Source organism: Oryctolagus cuniculus, chromosome 4 (assembly GCF_964237555.1).
Source record: "Oryctolagus cuniculus chromosome 4, mOryCun1.1, whole genome shotgun sequence".
Taxonomy (NCBI): Eukaryota; Metazoa; Chordata; class Mammalia; order Lagomorpha; family Leporidae; genus Oryctolagus; species Oryctolagus cuniculus.
The window spans coordinates 108,609,040-108,630,558 of NC_091435.1; the positions used below are offsets into that span (position 1 = coordinate 108,609,040).

Genomic DNA, 21,519 nt, shown 5'->3' on the forward strand with positions numbered 1-21,519 from the left:
TGGGAACGCCGTGGTTTGGATGTGGTTTGTCCCCCCGAGGCTCAGGTGCAGAACTTAGGTTCTGGTGTGGGGTGTTGCTGCTGGGGCCTTTACAAGATGGGGCCTGGTGAAAGATGCTTAGCTCATGGGCCCCACCATCGGGAATGGATTAATGCTGTCTCACAGGAGTGCGTCGGATCTCACAGGAGTGGATTAGCTCTCTTGAGGCCGAATTGCGTTAAAGCGAGGCCACCCCATGTGTGTGCCTCTTCTGCTCCTCCACATGTCGTGACACAACCAAGGGGAGCCGCACTGGACTCTGGCACCATGCTGTTTGAACCTCCCAGCCACCAGAATTGCGAGCTAGATAAGCCCTTCTTTCTGCATTACCCAGAGCCAGGTCTTCTGCCCTAACAGCACAAACAGGTGAAGAGAGAGCCAGGTGCAGGTCAATGGTAGCCCCATTGCTGATGCCAGGAGTGAGTCCTGTCCACCTGCTCACGGGTGCTCCGGAGTTCTGAGCAGTGATGCAGGAACTCTTAGGCATTGGGGTCCTTTAGTTCTGAGGAGGCCCTTGACTTATGTGGAGTTGTTTAAGCCATGGCTAAAAATGTAAATTTGAATAATGAGCAAGTTGGATTCAGTTAGTACCGAGATAATTTTCTGACACTGGGAATATGCTTTGTTTTGTTTCCCTTGTTAGGTGGAAGCAAAGTTTTAAATGAGTATGTATATTTCTGTAAAGCCTTAGCTCAGAATTTTCTCAATTGATGAAAACAGGTAATACAGGTATATATGATTTTTTAAAAAGTTTGGTCCAGTATTTATCTCATTCTTTGTTCTTCTTTTTTCTTTTAAAAAGTGCAGTGCTTAATCTTAACAGCCTAAAGAGGGAACAAACAGACCTAACAATACTTTGGCTTTTAGTCTTAACAGCAAGAAAATAATTCACTGAGAGAAGTCAATAGAAAACCATTTTTGCAGTCATTTAGTTTTCATGATTGGTACTTTAAAGCCATTTTTCTTTATTTTTTTTGAAAAAAGTGTTTATTTGAAAGCAGAGTGACAGAGAAGGGGAGGGGGGTGAGGGAGGGAAGGAGAAAGAGAGAGAGAGAAATAAAGAGAGAGAGATCTTCCTTGCTGTGGTTCACTTCCCAAATGGGTGCAACAGCCAGATCTGGGCCAGGATGAAGCCAAGAGCCAGGAACTCCATTCTGGTTCCCCACATGAGTGGCAGGGCCCCAGGCACTTGGACCATGTTCTACTGCCTTCCCAGGCCCGTTAGCGGGAGCCTGGATTGGAGGCTGAATTGGAAGCAGAGTAGCCAGCACCCAAATCAGCACTCTGTTCTGGGAGCCCACATCCCAGGTAGCAGCCTAACCTGCTGTGCCACAATGCAGGCCCAAAGCAATTTTATTTTTATAGATAATTTCAAATAACCTTTGGATGGTTAATAATTTAAGTCGAGATAAATATTAGCTTTGTGTGTAGTGATTGCATAAAAGCATTTGTTCTGCAAATATTTGCTGACTGCCTCCTAGATGCCAGGAGTTACAGCGGGCAGTGCGGGAGACACTGCTCCCTCTCCACGCTTTGTAGACTGGTGAGGGAGACTTCCTTATCTCATCGCATCACAGCCTCAGAGCTGTTGAGGGATACAGTTGCTGATGGAATGACTGATTGTCCCTGGTATCTGGGAGTTCTCTCTGGGGCAGGTGACAGCTAATGTGGCTCTTTGCATTGTGGTTGGGAGATAGGCCAAGAGAGAGAGAAGAGCATTCTAAGCAGAATAAACAGTGTGCCAGCAGCACAAAGGCAGGGCAGCCACATCTGTCAAAATACATGGAAAAATGTGGTATTAAGGGTGGGGGGTAGGGGAAAAGAAGGACTAGAAGGAAAGGTTGATGCCAATCTGGGATGAGACTTTGGTACATACTAAGCCCTTGGGACTTGAACCCCTTGTAGGCAGTAGGTGCTGCTAAAAGGCTGCTAAGCAAGGAGTTTTTGTATTTTACAGAGGCAATACCAGGACTGTGGTGGGTGGGGGGGTAGGGAGGCCAGTCCTGTCTTCCTATAGGCTGTTGCAAGCAGCACCACCTACTCATTCACCAAATACTTTTGCATCCAGCGTGGATTTGTTAAGTGCCTGTTCTGTGCCACATGCTGCCTTTGTGATTTGTGGATCTGCTAGGCTTCCTGCTTCATTGTCTTGGTGCTGGACATCTCCTCTGGGCTTACAAACTATTTCACTCTTAAGTATCTACCCTCAAATAAATGGCCCCAGCAGATGTCTCTGTGAAGTGCTACAGTAGATGGCTGCTTTCATGCCTATATGATAAGCTTCTGTCTGTGTATTTTTTTATGGATGCTATTTATGATTTTAGGAATATGGAGTGTTAGAGGACAGAAGATCTTGGCTGTCACTGAGGCCACATTCTTCCTTTTACACATAAGAGATTTCTGATCTGACAAGTGAAGCCCAGTGTCACTTGGCTTTTGAGACACAAAGACAAGACTTTCACGCTAGGCGTGCACCCTGTTGGTTGAGGGCAGAGCTGGCAGGACTGTCTAGCTGACTCATGGTCTCTACCATCCCCTGGTTCTGCTGGGCCCTCGTGGTCTCAGTGAATCCAGTGATCGACTGTCTCGGGGCCCTGGAAGGTGAGCTGCTCAGTGCCTGACTGTGCTGCCTCTCGACGAGCCTGCTCGTAGCCCCAGCTGCTCACTAAGCACAGCCTTAGGAGGGTTGGGAAACTGTCTGCCCTCATCTTCCTCTTGGGTAGACAGTTGGTCCTCTAGTCATGATCTTAGGAAGAAAGGGTTAGAAATTTTTAGGAGTTTAATAGAGGTGAGCCTTGCTCTCTGGGGCTCACCTGAACTCATCTCTGGGTGGGTCTTGCTGCATTCACAGACGCTGGCTCCATCCGCAGTTTGCAGACAGGCGTGGGCGAGCTACATGGGGAAACGAGATTCTGGCACGGGAAGGACTACTGCAACTTTGTCTTCAAAGACTGGGTCCAGCTCGATAAACCTTTCGCTGGTGAGTATCGTGCCAGTGCGGTGCCCGTGAGATTGTGGTCTTTTACTTGGAGCATCTCAACAAATATGCACGCTCATGATCTGAACACCTTTGGCTTTGCTTTGTTTGGTTTGTATTACTGATGGAAATTTGGTTCAGTTGTGGAGATGGGATTTAGTTGTACATGTAAGGACTTTTTCTTGTAACTACATTGAAGAAAGAATATGAAGTAGAGTTAACTGTGACATCTCCAGGTTTCCTATAGGGATATTCTGGGTGATAATCTGTAATTCCTCAAGAGGTGGTAGCCTTCCTTTGATCATTGTTGCTTCTTATCCTCCCCGTGTTCCAGCATCAGAGTGGCTTATGTTGAGATTGCCAAGGTGCTGTTGCTTCTAGGAGGAGGTAGAGATGGCAGTGCACACGCGTAGCCTGCCGTCATTTCAACAGGAAGAAAAAGGAAATTAGAATGTCAAGTGTATGGCCTTAGAGAGTGCATACTGACTTCCATCTCACCCTGTCTGGGGACTATGTAGTACTAAGTGAAATGGAAGCAATTTGGGGGAGGTGCACAGGAGCCTGTGTTCCTCAACGTTGTATCTTCAACAGTAAAGGTGTTCTACCCAAACCGAGATGAACACGTGTGTCCTCTGTGTATCACAGCGGGGGTCAGGTGCCTCTGTCCTCAGCACAGAACTTAGTGACTCAGCCTTGCCCGATGCACCTGGGCAGATTTCATCGACAGGTACTCCACTCCCCGGATGCCCTGGCACGACATTGCGTCCGCAGTGCACGGGAAGGCGGCTCGGGATGTGGCGCGTCACTTCATCCAGCGCTGGAACTTCACGAAGGTACTTGGATGTTGGGATGGTGATTCAGAGTTAGGCCTGGCTAGAGGAGAAACCAGAGGATTGGCATGAAGGGGCTGCTGTGGGCACAGCTGTGACACCCAACTGCTCTTGGGTGCGTCTTTTTCAGAGTACTTGGGCCTCTGGTGCAGGAAATGGCCCTGAGCTCTGACACCATGGACAATTGAGAGTGCCAAGGGATAGGTGCTGTGACCAGCACCTAGGATACTCATGCCTTTAAATCATGGTTTCTCACTGTTTATTGAGCATTGACTGTTTATTGAGCTATTGTAGAGAATGGGACCCTTATTTAGATGAGAGGGCTTGACTTTGTTGTCCCTTTCAATCTTGGAATTATACCAGGTTCTTCTAAAAAATTTTTTCTTTATGTGAAAGGCAGAGTTAGAGAGAGAGAGAAATCTGTCATCTGTTGGTTCACTCCCGAAAATGGCTGCAATGGCCAGGGCTGGGCTAGACTGAAGCCAGGAGGCTGGAACTCCATCTGGGTCTCCCACATGGGTGCAGGGGTCTAAGCACTTGGGCCACATTCTGCTGCTTTCCCATGTTCATCAGCAAGGTGCTGGGACTGAAGTGGAGCAGCTGGGACTCACAGCAGCGCTCATACCCTCTGCACCGCAACCAGATTCTTATTGCACAGGATTCTGAGTTGGATCAGGGTAAAGCAGGCAGTGTTAAGTGGAGCCATTTTTCTTTTCTCCTGATTGGGTCCTCTTTAGTAAGCCTCATCAACTTTTTTTTTTTTTAAAGATTTATTTATTTATTTGAGAGGCAGAGAGAGAAAGAGATCTTCCATCCGCTGGTTCACTCTCCAATTGGCCGCAACAGCTGGAGCTGGGCTGATCCAAAACCAGGAGCCAGAAGCTCCTTCCTGGGTCTCCCATGCGGGTGCAAGGGCCCAAGGACTTGGGCTGTCCTCCACTACTTTCCCAAGTCACAGCAGAGAGCTGGATGGGAAGTGGAGCAGTCAGGACTTGAACCGGTGCCATATGGGATGCCGGCACTGGAGGCGGCAGCTTTCCCCGCTATGCCACAGTGCCAGCCCTAGCCTCATGGACTTAAAAGAACTTGACCTAACACATTTTTTTTTAAAGATTTATGTTTTACTTGTTTTAAAGGCAGAGGGAGGGAGGGAGGGAGGGAGGGAGGGAGAGAGAGAGAGAGATCAATCTTCCATCTGCAGCTACACTCCTCAAATGGTTACAAATGCTGGGGTTGTGCCAGGCTGCAGCAAGGAACCCAGGGCTTCTTGCAGCTTCCTCCAAGTCTCCCACTTGGATGCAGGGGCCCAAGGACTTGGGCCATCTTCCCACTCCTTTCCCAGGCCATTAGCAGGGAGCTGTATTAGAAGTAGAGCAGCCAGGTCTCAAACCCATGCCCACATTGGATGCCAGCGTCTCAGGCAGAGGGTTAATCCGCTAAGCCACAAAGTGGGTCCCGATCTTAAATTAGGCACATCATCCAGGGGTTGCTAAGGTTCCACAGTACTTTAAATGATGAGGCATTATTCCCCTTGATAACTTAGAAAAAAGATTTAATTTTTCAACAACTGGGAGTCTCACTTCATTTTTCATTCACATAAACATCCTAAGAATCTAGTGGAAGTTCTAAAGGAGATATTTTTAACAAAAATTCAGGGAGATATTACTTTGAACCTAGTATACTGGCAAAGATAAAAAACACTGCTGAGGGGTTGGCAGCTGGCACTGTGGCACAGCGGGTTAAAGCCACAGCCTGCAGTGCCACCATTCCATATGGCCGCCAGTTCGAGTCCCTGCTGCTCCACTTCCCATAGAGCTCCCTGCTATAACCTGGGAAAGCAGTGGAAGATGACCCAAGTGTTTGGACCCCTGCACCCACATGGGAAACTCAGAAGGAACTCCTGGCTCCTGGCTTCCAATCAGCAGAGCTGTGGCCATTGTGGCTATCTAAGGGGTGAACCACTGGATGGAAAGCCTCTCTCTCTCTCTTTTTGCCTCGGCCTGTCTGTGACTCTGCCTTTCAAATAAATAAATCTTAAAAAAAAATAACTGCTAATATCTGCAGCTGGGTTTGGGCTGTGTGCGTGTGTGTATGTGTGTGTGTGCTTTTATACCATGTTTGAGGGAGGATAAATTGGTAAAACACCAATGAAATTTTTAAAAGTATGCAATTGTTGACCCAAAAAGCTATTTCCAGGTATTTGAAGCTAAAGAAGTAATCTAGTAGGGTAATTTATTTTGACGTTACCTCTAATAATTAAAATAAAATTAGAAATAATGGAAATGCCTGTTAAATATGAATTTATTAAATAAACTATGGTTCTTAAGTACAGCTTTTGTTAGAACCTTGAAGGCCACTGAAGCCTGAACCCCCAAACCCCTGAGACCGGGTGCGGCGAGATGATCTAAATGCTGGGGTAAAGTTGATTGCTCAGGAAAGCCCTGCACTGGGGATGTTCAGGCTGCCAGGACAGTGCACCGTGACCTGCTCCAGGGCCTTTCTGCACGCCCCCACCCACCTTAGGGTCCCTCTGGCACCTCCCCTGCAGGCAGCTGGAGAAGGGGCTTTGCCTGCACTCAGAAGGAAGCCTGGCTTCAAACCCTCTGCCCCCTGTCTGTCCCAGCAGGCTCAGCTCCCGCTGCTTACCCTTCCCCATTCTGTCCCCTCTAAAATAAAGTCTTAGCTGCTTTACCTGGCCTCCTTGCCTTCGTTGAGCCCTAAAATCCTATAACACCTTTACTCTGAAGTTTTTAAAAAAAAAATAATGATCAGTTGGGAGGGAGAGAGGAAGAGGGAGGGAGGAAGGGAATTTCATTATGTTCTGAGAATTGTATCTACAAATGGGAATAGGAGTGGGAGGAGGAAGAAGGGTGGAAGGGAGGGTAGGGTGAAAAGAATCACTATGTTCCTAAATTTGTATTTATGAAATGCATGAAGTTTGTATATATTAAATAAAAGGTTTTTAGGTAAAAAAAATTTTATCTACAAAGCACATTGCATCTGTTAAAAACTAATTAAAAATTAAATAAATGAAAATAAAATAATGATATAGTATTATAGTGCTGGGGCAAGATATACACAACATAGTGAAAAATTGGTTTATGAAACAATAATCCTGTTTTTACAATGAGATTATAATCTATAACTGGATATTTAATGTTAGTACAAATATAAAACAATTAATGCTTGCTACAAAAAGTAAAAGAAGAGGGGCTGGTGCTGTGGTGTAGTGGATAAAGCCGCCGCCTGCAGTGCCAGCATCCCATAGGGGCGCCAGTTCAAGACCCGGCTGCTCCACTTCCAATACAGCTCTCTGTGATGGCCTGGGAAAGTAGTAGAAGATGTTCCAAGTCCTTGGGCCCCTGCACCTGCGTGGGAGACCCAGAGGAAGTTCCTGGCTCCTGGCTGCGGATCAGTGCAGCTCTGGCTGTTTCAGCTAATTAGGGAGTGAACCAATCTGATAGAAGACCTTTCTCTTTCTCTCTTTCTCTCTGCCTCTCCTTTCTCTGTGTGGAACTCTGACTTTCAAATAAATAGATAAATCTTTTTTTAAAAAAAGTAAAAGGAGAAAATACAAAACAAAAAGAAATACATATTATACAGATCTATAGCCTTTACTTGGAAATGTCCATCATTGACATTTGCATTTTATTTTGAAATGAAACTGAATTTCTTTTAGAGTTACAAAAAGGGGAAGAATGGACCTCTTTTCTCATTCACATCTTTTTCATCTGATTGTATTTTAGATTATGAAACCCAAATATCGGTCCCTTTCTTACCCTTTCCTGCTGCCAAAGTCTCAGATGACAGCCCATGAGCTGAGATACCAAGTTCCTGGGGCTGTAAATGCTAAGGTGCAGGTAAGTCTGCCTTTTCTTTATCAAAGTGCTGCTGGGTAAAATGACTGTTATTGGGCAAAATGCTTATTACATTGGCTTTAGGTTGTCAGTCATGGCCACTTTTCCAAAGCAAGTCTGAATGGACCTTTTAAAATTGACTATTATATTCCCTAGGTTAAGTGGATTTCATTCACTGTCTTTCAGAAATTCTTTTAGAAGTATTATAGTGGGTGTTTCCAAAAAGGCCACAGTCAAGGAAATGCTGTTCTAGAAATTCCTTCTGACATGACCCCAGCAACATGATCCACATTAAACCTGGGACTGACACTGCGTAAGCACGGGGAATGTGACTGAAACTTAGCAGTTAGGAATCTGTTATCGTTCAATCTAATTTTAGTTCTCAGTTAACCAAATGCCTTTCAGAGGCTCTTTTAGTGCAATGAGAAATTTGGTTAACACAGTCACAAAATTTTACCACATCCAGTCCAACCATCTCAAATTACCAGTAGGAACATTCAGACCCAGTGGGTCTCTGCAGCTTCCCCGGGGCCACCTAGCTAGTTATTGATGGAGTCCAGAAATTCTAGTCCAGTTGAGTGTTAGCCCGTCTGCTCCCTTTTCCAGCCGCAGCTCAAATGTCTTGAGGCCATGCAGGGACAGAAAAAGGATGGGCCGCCATTGGCATTGCCCTTCAGGTCATACTGTCAGCATCCAGAGCATTATTTAAAGAAAGAGCCAGCAGTCTGCTTCTGACATTCTGACTGTGGACTGTCCTAATACAGGCGTGGGTTCCTGCGAATGTGATCTCATAATGAAGTAGCGATGTCAGTTGCTTTGTACTATGAGCAAGTGCAGGTGTGTGTGTTTGAAGATTCTTCAAAACGTTCATGGAAAATGGAATTAAAAGACAAGTTTATTTTGGTGCAAAAAACTTTGAATCCAGGCATAGTTTTCCCATAGTGTATTTTTTCTACAAACTTTTTGAAGAACCCTCATATTTAAGAAATAAAGCTATTTCAGACCATAGATAAATAACAGAACAATAAGACAAAGTATCAACCACTTGAGAGAGGTTTCTGTGGCCAATATTTATTCATTCCAGGCTGTAAAGATAACTAATGAAAACTTGCAAACACAGATAACTAATGCATTTATACATAAATCAATGAGTACATTATAAGCCTGCTTAATTTTATTTTATATGGAGGAGGAAAAATTACCCATGCTAGAAGATAAAATAAGAACCTAGGGAAATAAGAGAATTTAAGATTTGAACTTGTATTAAAATTGATGTGGTAGTAGACTTATCAAAGTTAGCTGATACTAATCGAGTATCTGTTGAAAATATATTCCTGGGAATTGTGTATTTTTGTGATTGATAGAGAATGTTTTAGCCTAGTGTTGTATATACATGTGTTTCTCACTCGCCTGTTGGTAAGGCCCTTACTCATACACTCATGTACTCAGCCCCAGCCTTGGTGAAACCATAGTGAAGTGTATGTCTCTTCCTTCATGTTCTCCGCATCACTGGATATGGTATTCATGGTGGACGCAGGTCAGATGATCTCTTCTGATCAGCTCCTGTGTTGATCCTTGGTATATTCGGGCAGCTGGGGGTCAGGAACTTACAAAGCCAACTGATCTAAAAAAGACATGGAACTAGTCTCACTCCCTGACTCAGTCCCTCCCTCCCTGACTCGTGCCATGATTCAGCCCACGTGTGTTCAAGTGCCACCAGCACAAAGAACTGAGCAAAGCATGCTTGGACGCTGACAGGTAGACAGAAAAGGAGTTCTCTGCTTCTGGAAGTTACGCTGGGGAGAGAAAACTGTGATGTGTTCAGTGCCAGGTGTGCTTCCTGGAAGTCCAGAAGGGCACGCTGTTGAGAGTTGGCCGAATGGGAGGTCTGACCTGAGCGTCCCCTGCAATTATCCCACCTGCTTGGAAGCTGGGGGATCCCCTATTGCAAGCCACGTGCTCTTGGGGAGGAGACAGATGAAGCCGGGTGGTACAATCAGGCAGAAGGGGTCTGTGGAGGGCCGGCTGGGTGAATTTGGACCTGTATCTGGAAGTATTCATGAACTTTGGAACATTTTTCTATTGGGGAAGGAGCGTGATGCATGAGTATTTTATGAAGATGAACCTAGGGCAGAGTTTCCTAAACTGGGATTTGCCTGTGAAATGCTGATAACTGTTCTACAGTAAAGATTTCCAGGGGCAGATAAGTCTGCATATTTCTTTAAAACAGCACTGCTTAGTACCTTTGTTATGTTGATATGAGAGGGGACACATGAGCGTGTCCCCCCCCTGATATGACAGGGGTCTCTCATTTGATCTCTTCTTGTCTGCTTCTGTCTCTCTGAGCAAACTCCTCCGGACCTAAAGTTCATACATAGGAAGAACTTATGAGACCAGAGAGAGAATGAAAGCAAGGGACAGGGGCCATTCCAGTCATGTACTGCAGGGCTAAGCCATAAATGACAGACAGGGGCAAATGCAAGAAACTGTCCAGGAAGGAGATGAAGGGGGCATCATGACCAGAAACTGACTGAAAACTAGAGTTCAAGATAATTAATTCAGGTCTTCATGGTTGCACAGGACACTGGATTGAAGACTGAGGGGCCAGGCGCTGTTGATACCACTCAGGGATTCAGGTATCTACTGAGTAGATCTGTTCTAGGTGATAGAAATTTCACAGTGTGATATTGGGTATAATAAAGAACCTGAAAGTGTAGCTAGGCAATGCTTCTGGAAATACAGGAAAACTGTTCAACAAAATACAACAAAATGTGTCCTACCATGAGGTCAGAAAGCACCGTGCCCTCGGTGCTGTCTTGGCAGTCTCTGAGTCGCTTCCCCTCCCTGAGCCTGGTCTTTCTCATCTGAAAGCTGTGTGTTTGGTATGATTCAGATCTCAGGTCCCTTCAGATATTTGAAGGGAAGGTTTTCATCCGGCATCTTTAATAAATGAGGTGCCATTCAAATTGTAAGCATTGCCTTTTATTTATTCTTCCTGACACAGTCAACATCCCATAGAAAATAAGACTAAATGTTAGCCGGAGCCGCGGCTCACTTGGCTAATCCTCTGCCTGCGGCACCGGCACCCTGGGTTCTAGTCCTGGTTGGGGTGCCGGTTCTGTCCCGGTTGTTCCTCTTCCAGTCCAGGGAGCAGTGGAGGATGGCCCAAGTGCTTGGGTCCCTGCACCCACATGGGAGACCAGGAAGAAGCACCTGGCTCCTGGCTTTGGATCAGCAGTGTGCTGGCCGTAGCAGCCATTTGGAGGGCGAACCAATGGAAAAGGAAGACCTTTCTCTCTGTCTCTCTCTCTCACTGTCTCTGCCTGTCAAAAAAAAAAAAAAAAAAAGACTAAATGTTCATCACAGAAACCTCTTCATTTTTAAGTAGTTATAATTTTGTTCATTACTAAATAAAAATAGAAGCCATTGCTCAATGTTTGTCCTTTGAAAGTTAAACTTGTTTCTGTAGCTCTTGGAGAGGAAAGGAACATATTGAAGGCAATTAAAACATCACAGAGTCACTTAGCCACCTAGCAATGATAGACAATGCAAGCAAAAGGCACAGGAGAGGTCAGAAGACAGGACCTCATTAAGGCACTCTTAAATTCCAAGATTAGAAGATTATACTTTCCTTTATTCCTGATATTTCACGGTTAACTTTACATCCTCTCAGTAAAATCTGTCTCCAGACTCAATACAGTTAAGGCCACAGGGCAGGGAAAAATGAATGAATTGCTTGCTTTAAGAAAGCCAAGTTCATTGCCAACTTTAAGCACCAGCCTAGTTTTGGGACCCCTCACCAGTCCAGCCTCATGCAATAACTATACTTAATTTTCAACTTGTAAATTTGCATTCTTCTTCTTAAAGAGGCTCTCCCAAAAAGTGTTATACCTAGCAAAACCTAGAGCTCTCCTAGTTTCTAGTGGACGTTTTTCAAAAATAAACGCTGAAACAACTCTAGTTGCAAAAACTGTGAATGCAGCCAGGAAGTACTCCTACATCTTTTTTTTATTGACTTAAAATTTTTTAACAGGCATGTGCAAATCATACATGTTTAGAGAAGTTCCACGTGAGGGTTTGATTCCTGTATTCATTGTGCGATGTCCCATCAGTGTAATATTTGTCTCCAGAAGCAGTTCACATTTGTTCCTGGTGAAAGCCTGCAGAATCCTGTCTTGTAGTTTGTTTCTGTCAAGAGAAACCTATTCAGTGGATTCACACGATCTGTAGTCACCTTGCTGCACAGTCAGACCCACCCTACGTCTCTCAGTCAAGAAGGTCTGGGACAGGCAGAGACCTGAAGAAGGGAAAATGAGAAGTAGACTTCCTGCTACGTTTTCCTTCTCGGGCAAGTTCTGGCCACAGTCTTGTTTCACTCTCTTCACATTATTTCCTGGCTCTGAACATTATGTATCGTGTTCCAGACATTTCTGTTCCAAGTCATGAATGTACGATGCGTAGAGGGCAAGAGCAATATCTCTGGTTTTCCAAAGGATCCAGAGGGGGCAAGGAGATGGGGCCTGCCTGAGCGGCTGGATCCTTACTTTTTAAAGAGTTTATTGTGACCTTGTCAAGCCTCATTCTCTCAGCTGTTGTGTGAGTGTGTATGTGTGTGTGTGTGTGTGTGTGAGAGAGAGCTTATCATCACTGTAACGAAACACCTGACCCAGGTGAAGAAAAAGGAGGCTTATTTAGCTCACAGTTCTGGGGCCTCAGGGACATGGCACCTGCATCAAGTCAGTTCTGGAGAGGGGCTCATGGCAAATGCTGCATGGAGTGGTGGGAGTGCATGTCGGAGCAAGTGTCACATCTTGAACTGGGAGCAGAGCAGATGGAGGGGCCAGGTTCTCCCCCTTTAACAACCCTTGTGAAAGAACTCAAGGGGTCACATGCCCTCAGTGACCCAAGGACATCCCACTCGGCCCCACCTGCCAGAACTCCCATCGCCTCTCCTATTAGTGCCACTCTGAGGACCAAGCCTCCTATCACAGTGGACCCTTAGGGAGCCCTCAGGCCACACCCAAAGCAGAGCAGTGGGGCAGCAGACAAATGAGTTACACACTGGGTTGAGACATTTAATAAAGCTCTCCCTTAGACTTATTGCGTTTTATTAAAAAAAGATTTATTTATTTATTTGAGAGGCAGAGTTACAGACAGAGAAAGGGAGAGGCAGAGAGAAAGGTCTTCCATCCATTGGTTTACTCCCCAAATGACTGCAACGGCCGGAGCTGGGCTGATCCAAAGCCAAGAGCCAGGAGCTTCTTCCAGGTCTCCCGCATGGTTACAGCAGCCCAAACACTGAGCCATCTTCCACTGCTTTCCCAGGCCATTAGCAAAGAGCTAGATCGGAAGAGGAGCAGCCAAGACTCAAACCCATGCCCATATGGGATGCTGGCATATGGTGCCCATATGGTGGAGGCTTAACCTACTATGTGTCAGTGCCAGCCCCAGGTTTATTGCTTTTAGCTTAGATTTTAAGATAAATTATGTTCATAACATAATATAGAGGCCACAGCCTTACTTAAATATAAAGAAGCAAAATGATATAGCAATTTAAGAGATAGGTCCTAGAGCCAGACTGCTAAAATTTCAGCTCTGCTACATACTGTGTTTCCTTGGGGAAATTATTCCCTTCTCCATGCATACTTCCTTCTTCTATAAAGCAGAGATGATAATAGTGTGTGCCCAGTAGGACTGTGGTATTAGATGAACTGCTTCATGCAAAGCCCTTAGCATAGTGATCTAGTTTTTCTTCTGTCAGTACTGGCTACAAACTTCAGGTTCTCCCTAGGGTTTGTAGTGAGCTGACATTTCTTTGGGTGGATCACTGGACTAGTTCTGGATGAAAATCTTTACACGCTGTACTAGGGGGCTTCAAAAAGTTCATGGAGACATAAGTGTTTTGCAACCACCTGGGAAGCCTGCATCACATATTGGAGAGCCTGGTTTCAATCCTGGCTCTGGCTTCTGATTCCAGCTTCCTGCTAATGTGCACTCTGGGAGCCAGTGGTCGTGACTTACATAGTTACATCTCTGACAGCCACATGAGTGACCTCAACTGAGTTCACAGCCACTGGGCATTTGGGAAGTGAAACAGTAGATGGGAAGGTTGTGTGTGTGTGTGTGTATGTGTGTGTGCGCGCGCGCACGCACATGTGCCCCTTTCTACCTGTCAAATTAAAAAATTAATGAAAAAAAGTTAATGGAAAACACACATTATCTTCTATTTCCATCTTCCGTGAACTTTTTGAAGCCCCCTCGTATTTGTTAAAATGTAGAGATAAGGCATTTCACACAATAAATCAAATCGTAGATAAAATTTGCCTTATTCTGCCATCTGCAGGGGAGAAGCCAGTTGTTTAAGTTTTTACTGGGAAAGCACTGGGCACATGCTGCTGGTCATTCCACAGCAGGGTGGCACCGCCAGCCACAGAGGAGAGCTATGTCAGGCAGGAAGCAGGCCTGTCCCGCCAGCCAAGTTGCTGCTTCTGGAAAAGTCATCCAGACCCAAGAGCTGATGTCAGCATCTCCCCTGACCAGAGCTTTTAAAATAATCTTGGGTGTTTCCCCTCCGTGCTGGACATTCTCAGAAGCTGGCTAAGCATTCGGAGAAAGCATAACAGGAAAAGGCATGGGTATGGGAGGAAGTAGGAGAGAAGGTTCTGAAAGTGCTTATACCCAGAGTGTATATAAAAAGCTGGTGTTCTCTCTAATGAGAATAAACTGGACCCCTGAATGCTCTTGTGGCCAGTGAAGACGCAGTATTGAGACAGGAAAACTGGCTTGTCTATTAAGGTGAAGGAAGAGGCCTAACATTGCATCAGCACCCATGTGGAATCAACACAGGGAACAGCCACTTCCAGTAGAAGCCATTCCTTAGCCAGACTCTCAGAGAACCCTGCCTGTATTGAGGGAATGAATGCTGCTGGAGCCACATCTTCAATCTTGTTTATATGCAAGGGAGGAACAGAGGGAGGGCAGGAAAGAAAGGCGAGAGGAAAATTTACAGGCAACTGCACGTGACATCCACATGATAATTTTTTTAAACTTTTTTTTAAAGATTTATTTACTTTTTGAAAGGCAGCCTGGAGCGGGGGAGGGAGGGAGGGAGAGAGGGAGGGGTCTTCCATTCACTGGTTCACTCCCCAGATGGCAACAATAGCCAGAGCTGAGCTGATCCAAAGCCAGGAGCCAGGAGCTTCCTCCAGGTCTCCCACACGGGTGCAGGGACCCAAGGACTTGGGCCATCTTCTACTGCTTTCCCAAGCCATAGCAGAGAGCTGGATCTGAAGTGGAGCAGCCAAGACTCTAACCGACACCCTATGGGGTGCTGGCACTGCAGGCAGTGGCTTTACCCACTGTGCCGTGGTATCGCCCTGACATCCATGTTACTCTACAGGGAGTCCTCAGCTATACCTTTTGTTCCCTAGAACTTCCTTCAAGTCCAGTTCATCAAAAATTATCCTTTCTTCCTATCAGCATCAAGATTGACTTTGCTTTTGTTCAAGCAGAAGGATCACGCTGAGTGAACAATCCTAAATGGTGAGATGAACAGCGCTCAGTTTAGAAAAGGATTTATTAAGAGCCTGGAGCAGGCATTTACCCTGGGGGCTAAGAAGTCCCTGTGCCATCTCATATGTCCCATGTTCAATTCCTGCCTCCAGCCTCCTGCCAGTGACAACCCAGAGACAGCAACGATGACTCAGGTGAATGAGTACTTTCCAGCCATATGGGAGACTGGCTAGAGGTCCTGGATCTCTGCTTGGGCTATTTGGCCCAATCCTGGCTGTTGTGGATATTTGTTGAGTGAAACAACAAGTAGGAACTCTCTCTGTCAGTCTCTGCTCTGAGCTCTCTCTGTGTCTGTCTCTCTGTTTCAAAATAAAATAAATAAAAATATTTTCAACATAAAAGGTCTTGATCAGATGAGGCAGGTTTCTGAACTAGAGCAGTCTCTTGATGGTCCTGCTGTTCTCCAGGCAGCCTGGAGGAATAAGACACCCCCATCGAAGCAGCTCCCTTCTGTCCCCAACCTGTGCCTCTTGTGAGCTGCTGCATGGATACTAACCTCTGCTGGAGGAGCCAGGAAAAGTGCTTTTGTACAAGCCACCTTTGTTCCATGATTGACTTGGAAGCTTAGGAAATGAAGAGAAATTAAGATACTCGCTTATAGTTTTATAGCAAAACCAAGTTTTACTGTGAGAGAAAGGAAAGGACCTTGGAATGAATACTAATAAATTTCTGAAAGTTTTCCTCCAAGAAGAGATGTCTGTAGTTAGTCCATATATTTGACTTGGCTCCATAGTACTTAAGAGTGCTTGGGCTTGTGGGCAAAGAAAAGGTGATATTTTAAGTTAAAAAATAGGATATAATGCAAAGGAAAATGACTGGTCTTAGTTATAATTTTCAGGCTAAGCCATAAAATTAGAAATATGTGATTTTTGTATACTTTAAAAAGCCTATATTCAATGTTGAGGTTTGGGTTGGGTTTAGATTTGATTCCTAGCACACTTGGAAAGTAAAATAAACTGCATTTCTGCATGGGGAAGTAGGAACTTGAGGCTTGTCTCAGTTACACTAGCTTAAAACAGAAACGCAAGACACATTGGTCAGCTCAGTAAAGAAAAAGGGAGAGAGCGAATTTTACGTTTAAACTGAAAGGAAGCTAATGAAAATGTGTTTGTAAAACTTTTTAGACCATCAAGCATTTAAAGCAGTTAAGCTGACTTTTACAAAATCTCTGGGTTCTCTTCTTCCTAAGTACTTGCAGAGCAAGACGAGAAGTAATATTTTCAAGTTATCTTGTGATAATAGGCAGCTTTTAACTAATTAGAAGAGTAGTAATTGAACAATAATCCCAAGTGATTTTTTTCTGTGTTACTTAAAAATACATTTCAATTTTGACCAAAAATGATGGCTTTTTAAAATTAAATGACTTTTCATTATGAGTAAAGGGTATAGGTTTGGGCTCAGACAGTGGTATTGGTACTGCTGAATGCCATCAGAAGCAGACAGCATCCCCTACTCTGTGGTTTCATGGGCACAGGGAGGCCCTCCTCTACTCTTGATTCATGGACTTCTGGGGGCTGAAACAAAATGGTCTCCTTTTGGCTTGCAGCTCTACTTATTTTAAACATTTAAATGCCTCCTAGAAAGGAGAACATTGACTGTTACCCTGCACAGGGAAATGGCAAACGTGTGACTTGCATACTCTCCCTGCCTCCCAGCCATTGGTCCCAACCTCAGATTTCTTGCCCAGGGAGCCCAGTTCCAAGAATCCTCTCTCCAACGTAGCTGTACAAGAAGCCAGTCTGCATCCAGTAGACTTGACCTGCAAGTGGATATCTAGCTGACAGTCCCAATTTGTATTTAGGCAAGTGGGTTTATTGAATATTTGAAGCAGAGCAGATTTTGAGAATGATGAAGGAAAGAAAGTAAAAAGGTTTCTGGATTTGAGGGGAAGACTGGGATGTTACCACCAGGGATGGTTTATAAATTTTGCCTGTAAGTTTTTACAGAAGTAAACATATGACATGTAGAAATCTACTACAAAGTGCAACATACCAATATTAGCACTTTTGGTTTTTATGGTACTTCTTCATAGTGGGTTATGAGAGAGGACAGGAAGAAGAAAAAGAGAGAGATCTCCATTGTATGTGAAGGGGACTGAGCATGACATTAGAATGACTCATCCACAGTGAAAGAGTGCAGAGCTGTAATACGCTTGGGATCCTGTCTTGCCAGAGTATTCTGCAATTTTATATACTGTTTCCATAGTCATATGGAATTAGACAGACATGTGTGGCGTATTAATCTTCTCAAGGGAGCCTGCCTCTTCAGGCCAGTCTCCTTAACATCAAAGTTCACCATTAATTTGAGTGGACTAAGAGTTGAAACTTTCATTTGTTCAATTTTTCTATTTCTGCCTGATAAATAATAATGCAGTTCTTTTTTTTAACTTTTATTTAGTAGATATAAATTTCCAAAGTACAGTTTATGGATTACAGTGGTTTTTCCCCCCATAACTTCCCTCCCACCCACAACCCTCCCATCTCCCGCTCCCTCTCCCATTCCAATAATGCAGTTCTTAGCAATGTTGGCAAATCAAGAAATTTATACAATGTGGATCACTTGACCTCATTTTGCACATGAGTAATATTTGGCTACTCATGTTCACAGTTGAAATTTTCAATTTCATTGCACATAATCATCTGACAAAATTAAACAGAATGCACTGAGGGGAGATATTTTGTAATAAATACATTATATTGGATAAAGAAATAATATTGAGGATGGTATAATCAGAGATTTTTGGCAAATATTTAGATTTGAAATCAGGAGCTTCTTGGTGTGGTCTATAAAGTTAGTAATCAGAGCAAGAATTTTACCAGACCTTTTGTAGACAGCAGAGATAAAACAATTATGCGTTGGAATGCTTTGTATGTTTCTGATACATATGAGGCCATTCTTTTCAGTTTATTGTCAATTTCAGTTGACCTTATGAGGGACAGTTTCAGTACTCTTGATTTGAAGAGTAGTAGGTCTGTTTTTTACAGCAGTTCTTCTGTAATGTCATACTTTTGTTAGGAAAAGCTCATAAGTATTTACTGAGCACCCACTATATGCCAGCATCGTGCTGCAATACCCGTTAGAATACTGGGAAAAAAGACAGCTGTGGTTGGCTAGTGTTGAGAGGCCTTCTGTGTCTTCTAATCTACTCTCCCTTGGTCTGCTCTGCAGTGTCGCTGGCGTGATTGCCACAGCTCAGTGCATCATCTAATGCTCTCATTAATAATAACATTTCCATACCATTTCATAGGTGCCAGACCTCCCACTGTACTCCCCATAGTCGTTCATTTAGTGCTTCCTACAACCCTATAAAGTAGGTACTTTTTTATATAGAACAGAAATCTGAGACACAAAGAGGTTAAGAAATGTGACCAAGATCAATAGCTAGTAAGTAGTTGAGGTGGGCTTTGAACCTAGGCAGTGCTGCCCTGCATCAGGGTATTTAACTCAAGCTCAGCTGTCTGAGCAGGAAGTTCTCCTTGAATTCCAGGCAGGAGCAGCTGAGCATCTGAATACAGGCAGACAGTGTGAGGGGCCATAAAGGACTGATCAAACCTCCAGAGTAAATAGAATCCGATGCCAAGTTAGTTGTAGACTTTTGAGAAGAAGAAGGCCATTAACTTTGAAGATTTACTAGAAAATGATAGCTTGCCCCAGCCACTGGAGTGTTTGGGATATAAATGGTTTTGGAGAAAGAGACATGAGCCTAGCTTTGATCTCTTTAATCTGAGGTGATGGGTTCAACTCCATGTTGACTTGAGTGACACACAAATTGATGAAATGGCAAAACACACAGTGTGGCCCAGCGGACAAGCATGGGATATGGAACGAGCAGAGGCAAGGGGTGCCAGTGTTGATTCCCCGGTGACACTATGCAAGTCACTTCAGTTCTTGGAATGTTAATGTTCTTGCTGGTGATTGAGTTTCCATTATAATTGCCTGAGAAAGTTTAGAGTCAGTGATGTGCCAAGGATCACACAGCCAAGTGAAGGCTGCATACCTAAATAAACTGTCTTTTGGAATTTATTATTCTGAACAATGTTTGGGGAAAAGGAATAATCACATTTTTATGTTGGAGCTAGTTTGACCATACCACATGGCCCAAAACAGGACACTTTACAGAGTGAAACTGGTTACTATTATTAAATATACCCAAACAATATGCATTCTGGTATGATTGTGGAACTGTCATATGATAAGAGCATAAACGTTTACATTACACATAGCCATTAGAGGAGATTCTTCTGAAATATTCCTTGGAGTTATCACAAAATATGGTTTCTGATTTTGAATGAAAGTATGTGTGCAAGAAGGTATGCTCAGGATGTGACTCCCAGCTGGTGCCTTCCATACTGGCTGCGTCCAAGGGCCATACCCCAACTTTGTCCTCAGCAGCACTCCTCATCACCATCTCCCTTTGCCCACACATAGCTGTCAAGCCACTGCCATGCTTCAGTTGTTTGGAAGAGCCAGGAGGGACCACGTTGCCTTGATGTGCCTAGAGTTGTCTCCATTGCCTTACTTTTGCTCCTTCCTGCTTGCTGCTGTGTAGTTGCTCCGGTCTGCCGCTGACTGGTCTGCTGGGATCAAGTACCATGAAGAGTCTATCCACGCTGCTTACGTCCATGTGATAGAGAACAGCAAACACTATATCTATATCGAGGTAAGTCCTCTTCATGTCATTGTTTTGAGAACCTGCTGGCCCATAGATACCATGCTGCAGGGTTCTAGAAGTGGGCACCTGCCATTGTAAGAAGTTAATTTGAGAGAGAGAGAGAGAGAGAGAGAGAGAGAGAGAGAGAGAGACTGACTGACTTCCATCTGCTGGCTTACTCCCTACATGATCACAATAATTGGGCTTGGGCCAGGCTTAAGCTGGTTCCAGGAACTTAGTCTAGGTCTCCTATGTGGGTGCCAGCGAGTCAACTAGTTGGGCCATCACCACTGCCTCCCAGGGTCTGCAATCGCAGGAAGCTGGAGTCAGGAGCCAGAGCTGGGTGTCAAGTCCAGGGTCTCTGATATGGGATACCGGCAACTAAACTAGCATATTAACTGGTAGGCCAAATGCCTGTCCGTTTTTTGAATTCCCCAGAATATCTGAAGTTTACTCTGTATTGTCATTAACTCGGGATTCTAAGGGGAGTCTCCCAAATCCTTGGCATTAAATGTATCAACTCATTGTAGTATTATTGGCCAGAAGTACCCCATCATGGGTGTGTAAGTTTTGATTTGGCTGGGGTTGCAGAGTTTAAGTGTGAGCCCTGTACTGTTTCATAAGAACACGAGAGGTCAGTTGCTAAAATAGAAACCACTGGATGCTACTGATTTGGGGATGTAGGAATGGGGAGAGTGCAGGGAAAAGTATGGGAAAGGAAGACATGAGAATGTTAAAGGCTGGTACCACCTTCTTAAATTCTGTATGATCTATTCACTACCAAGTATTTTAGATCAGAGTTAGGTTCAGTCTATGAGAAAATCTGGGGACCCTGAGTTTAGTTTGGAAATCTTAATTACACTTCAAAGTAGATGTAAAAATAGCTCAGAGCACTTGGAAAACCATGAGAAAGTAAAAAATCACAGTAATGGAAAAAATAAGTCAGAGCATATAGCACTTCTTTAATCTTTTCTTTCCTATCTAATAAAAAAGTATGAACAGAGATGGGTAACTGGGGGAACCTTTCTGGCCCTGTTTCCCTTCCTCTTGTGTCCTGGCCCTCTCCCCCTCCACGTGGTGCCAATTCCATTAAAGCAAACAGGGAAGAATTTCTTGATTTTGTAGCCTAGAGAAAGAGACATCCATATAAAAATATGAGCAGCCTAAAGTTAAGGTGGTATCTTCAGCAGGATCACAGAATGGAAAAGAGGACATTAGTGCATGAAGTCTGGACTTTAATAAGATATTAGCATATATATATACATATACATATATATATATATATAAGGATTATTTATTTGAAAGACAGAGTTAACAGAGAGGGGGACACAGAGCGAGAGGTCTTCCATTTGCTGATTCACTCCCCAAATGGCCTTAACAGTCAGGTCTGAGCCAGGTTGAAGCCAGGAGCCAGAAACTGCATCTGGGTCTTCCATGCGAGTGGCAGGAATGCAAAAACTTGAGCCATCATCTGCTGCTTCCCAGACACAGCCGCAGGAAGCTCAATGAGAAGCAGAACAGCCGGGGCTTGAGCCAGCACTCTGATATGGGATATGCGCTTAACCTGATGCACCACAGTGATTATTAATTATT

At 44.3% G+C, this 21,519-nt stretch overlaps 1 protein-coding gene across 8 annotated transcripts in view; it reads left to right on the forward strand.

Annotated features, from left to right (window-relative positions):
- Window positions 1-21,519, forward strand: part of PLD1 (phospholipase D1) — a 244,843-nt gene that overhangs the window by 159,476 nt on the left and 63,848 nt on the right. For all 8 annotated transcript variants that reach the window (XR_011388052.1, XR_011388054.1, XR_011388053.1 and 5 more), the window contains 4 exons: window positions 2,891-3,019; window positions 3,731-3,849; window positions 7,593-7,706; window positions 19,825-19,935. Coding sequence is in view for 5 of the 8 variants with exons in the window: in XM_070072511.1 (XP_069928612.1) it covers window positions 2,891-3,019; window positions 3,731-3,849; window positions 7,593-7,706; window positions 19,825-19,935 (473 nt within the window). In the remaining 3 variants the exon portion in view is untranslated. The remainder of the gene's footprint in view (window positions 1-2,890; window positions 3,020-3,730; window positions 3,850-7,592; window positions 7,707-19,824; window positions 19,936-21,519) is intronic.